Here is a 4,116-nt window from a genome sequence, read left to right on the forward strand (position 1 = left end):
TACATATATATGTATATATATGAATTCAAAAAAACGCATAAAGAGATGTGTGACATCGCTAGCCATTAGTGAAATGTAAACTCAAACATCATAGTTTCGTGTGATCACATGCCCACTAGAATGGCTGATATTTAAAAAAGACTAACAATGCCAGATATTGGTGAGGATACGAAGCAACAGCAATTCTCGCAGACTGCTCGTGGCAAGAGGAAACCTGCTTTGGAAAACAGTCTGGCAGTTTCATTCAAACTTAAACGTACACTGACCCTAACACCCAGAAATTTTATTTCTTGGTATTTGCCCAGGAGAAATGAAACCGTATGTCCACAAAAAGTGTTCACTTGTTACAGCCAAGAACTGAAAACAACCCAAGTGTGGCATATTCTTAAAGACCTTGCATTCCTAGAAACCTGACTTTTGCAAGATGAATGTCGACTTAGTTTATTTTTAGTAATTTTAAGTTTTTCCAAATTTTGTGCATAAAAACTATTAACTTTGTTACCGTCTATTTAAATTGCACATAACTCCATTTCGCATCAGATATATAACTCATGGAAGCAGGTGAAGAGGTGCTGGACAACGACGGCCACCCAGGGAAGGAGACATCCGAGCTTTAAACACTACCCAGCTGCTGCTGACCAACGCTTTGATGTCTCCAGCCAGGTATGTATTATTTCTATAATAAAATGATACATTAAACCTAGAGGAAACCGCACCACCAAAACAATGGAGAGAGAGAAAGAAGCAGAGAACATCAGAGCAGGATGATGGGCCGGGAGAGGTGGCCAGGACATTCTGTGTTCAAGATTTGTGATCAGATGGGAAAAGGGTGACATGGTCAGTGCTGTCCTATGGAAGAGCTCTGACAAACTGCAGCCCACTGTCTGTTTCGTAAATTAAGTTGTATGGGCGCGGGGGCCACATCCATCCACCCACGTGCCGTCTGTGGCTGCTCCCACGCTAAGTAGTCACAGCACAAACCATACGGCCCAGAAAGCCTAAAATATTTACTCCCCGGCCCCCTACAGATCCAAGTTTCTGAACCCGGGTCCACGGGATGTACTAGAGAAGGAATAAAGTACAGGAAGTGAGGACGTGGTGACAAGGGCCATCATTTCAAAGGTGGCATGGAGGATGACAGCTGCAGACAGATGAGTCTTGACACGTGTCTATCTACAATGAGATGGAAGAATAGAAAAAGGCTTCTTTTCAAAGGTGCGAGGTGTTCATATTTCAGACACTCACTCCTTTTTATATGACTTAAATAGTAATCACATAAATCACTTTTAAACGGTAAAGTGTGGCAGGCCAAAGCAGGGACTGTTGGATCGCATACCTGCGGGGTCAGAGTTGTAGAGACTGGCGGCTGTTGCTATGGGTCCCGGTGGGTGGATGGCGCTCGCCGAAGACCTCTGGCTGGCGATCAGGATCCTGCTCTTTGCGGACGGTAAACGGGACATCGCGCCCAGCCCCAGCTGGGGCTTGAGGAGCATGGCTGATCGGTAGAAAGGCGGAGGGACTTCGTAGTGTGCATAGGGGGGAGAACAAAATTCTTCTTTCCCGGGGCGTTCCGCGACCTGTGGCAATGACCAGAAGCTCAGTCAGAGGACCCCGCATCACGGGATGAGGACCGAACCTGGCCAGGAGACCGAGGCTCAGCAACGACCACCCCCGGCAGCCCCGAGCTGCCCCCTTCCTGGTCACTTACCTGACCTGGACCCGAGTGTCTTCCCCCCTAGGCTGACAACACACCTGGATGACCTCTCATGTCTCCTCCGGTTCTAATACTCTATGAATCTACCTTTCACTGGAAGGAAAAAGAACTTGCTCTATGTGATTTTTTTTAACTCGACTGCTACGAAATCATTGGAATTTGTACAGGTAGTCACTCTATAAATAAATAACATCAGGGAAGCAAGGAAAGAATTGAGTAAATGTTCATAGAATTATGAAAGTTTCCTTATTCCTAAGGAGAAAAGGCACAATTCCTATGGTAATGTAGTCTTAACATTAAGTAGATGAACCTAATCAATTGACGTTACGTCTTTTCTAGGCTACTTAGAAAGACGTTGATGAGGGAGAGGAGGCCATTTGGAATGATAGAGAAGCTAACGGGAAACCGTGTTGTCAGGCCCCTGTGACCTGTTTACATATCTAAAAACGAGAGACACTGGATTACCTCCTGAGCTTGTTTGCATGGGCAAGCTGGCGCTGCCAGTGATGCTGAAGAAAGTTCTGCCCAAACAGAAGTTCTAGGGTGAGTCTTGCTGAATTCTCAGCACCTAGAACAGCGCCCAGCACAGAGCTGAAGTCAATGGATGAGCGTTAAATAAAAGACTCACGGTTCTATTTTCTTAAATTTAATAACATAACATGCCTGTTGTATTTTTCCTGTACTGAACAGTTTGGACTAGGGTCTGTCTTCTAGTTATCTTCTATGTGTGCAATTCTGGACTCACAATTCATGTTATCAGTGTTTCTTCATATTAAAAGTGAAAAAATAAGGCAACTAAATAATCTATGTCCTTTCAGTTAAAAAAAAAAAATTGTGCCAGAGGCTACGCATGAAAAGATACATCCGTTGATTAATTCTGCTCTAAATCACAATACATTTTGTGTCAAGCATATTCAGGAATCACAAGTACTTAACAATATTCTTTAATAGGGGCTACGAAGCTTTGATCCAAGCTGTTGAGGAGATAAACCCTGAATGAATTTGATACTCTTTTAATGTTGAAATAGATACAAAGTTCTCCTAAAATTGCCATTATTGAAACAAGAGATTAGGCCTTTAAAGTTTTATCATCATGACATTGTAAAATATGCATGATTTCTAGAGCGGAGAGACTGAATTCGAGTGGCAGCAAATTATATTCCCATGAAAGAACATTCTACATCTGCTCTCTGATAAAATTTTTACCGTTCTCTACTTATTCTCTTGCAATCAATCTTTGGCTTTTATATTATACTCGTATTTCCTCTATTTTTTTTTTTTTAAATTTTCATTTCTAAATTTTTGATGCCGTTTTCATGGCTTTGAGCAGCTGCTCACACGAAGAAATTATTATCATTTCTAACCTACAACTGTCAGGTTTTGAGGACTGCAATTCGCCGATCTCGGTAATTACTCAGTTCTTTGAAAGTGGATAGTTTTCAGGGATCAAAACCCACCATGCTGTCACTGAAAAACAATCTTCACAATTTCAGTAAACTTGATGCCTGTCATTTTGTTGGATAATTTGTCTGGTAAGAAAACAAATGCTTTGAACAGTGAAAAGTGTGCCTCAGATGCCTGATCTGTGTGTTTTTAATAAAACGAAGGAATCTACAGACAGCTTCACACTCTTTTCTTGCATCCCTATTAACAGAACACGAGAAGCATCACTGCACAGACATAAACGCAGAGAGATCAACCCCAAATGTTTTTTTCCCCCCGCCTGAGTATTTTTAGAAAAATAATTTTGAAAGCAAACTAAAGGATGTTTGTGATTTAAAAAAAAAAAAAAAAAAAACCTCCTAAAATCATTCACGACACACAGACAAATCAGTTTCTTACTGGCTCTTCCCTCTTCATATTTGCCCTGTCCCGTTTCTGTGGGACCGTGGGCAGGACCAACGTAGTGTAAATGTGGCATCTTCCCTGAGAATCCATTGGGATGGCTGCAGGGAGAGGGCTGGGGATGGCTAATTTCGTCAACTTGGTTAGGCCAGATATTCGGTCATAGATTATTCCAGATGCTTTTGTGAACGTATTTTTTAGACGAGATCAACATTTAAATCGATAGACCTTAAATAAACTAGATTACGCTCCAAAATGTAGGTGGACCTCATCCAATCAGTGGAAGGCCTAAGAGACAAAGACCGACTTCCCTTAAAGAAGAGGGAACTCTGCCAGCAAACTGCGCTGCTGCCTCCCGCCCCCCCCACCAATGTGACCTCTCTGAACCCTTCAGAACTACTAAAGCCACACACACCCATACTATCCCATTTCCCTGGCACCTGGGGTAGCTTCTAGAGGACTAAGAAGAGAAAATATTCGGGGTGGGGGGAATGTGCACATAACACAAAAATTATCCCACGGAGAAGAAATACGCAACAGAAAGACCGGGAAGGATC

At 42.5% G+C, this 4,116-nt stretch overlaps 1 protein-coding gene across 1 annotated transcript in view; it reads right to left on the bottom strand.

The window, feature by feature from the left end:
* MTUS2 (microtubule associated scaffold protein 2) overlaps positions 1–4,116 on the bottom strand; it is a gene marked incomplete at its 5' end in the record, with an annotated part of 313,112 nt that overhangs the window by 305,909 nt on the left and 3,087 nt on the right. Inside the window, 2 exons of the mRNA XM_023530707.1 lie at positions 1,337–1,577; positions 3,334–3,358. Coding sequence (XP_023386475.1) covers positions 1,337–1,577; positions 3,334–3,358 — 266 coding nt within the window. The remainder of the gene's footprint in view (positions 1–1,336; positions 1,578–3,333; positions 3,359–4,116) is intronic.

Source organism: Pteropus vampyrus, unplaced genomic scaffold (genome assembly GCF_000151845.1).
Source record: "Pteropus vampyrus isolate Shadow unplaced genomic scaffold, Pvam_2.0 Scaffold52, whole genome shotgun sequence".
NCBI classification, from domain to species: Eukaryota; Metazoa; Chordata; class Mammalia; order Chiroptera; family Pteropodidae; genus Pteropus; species Pteropus vampyrus.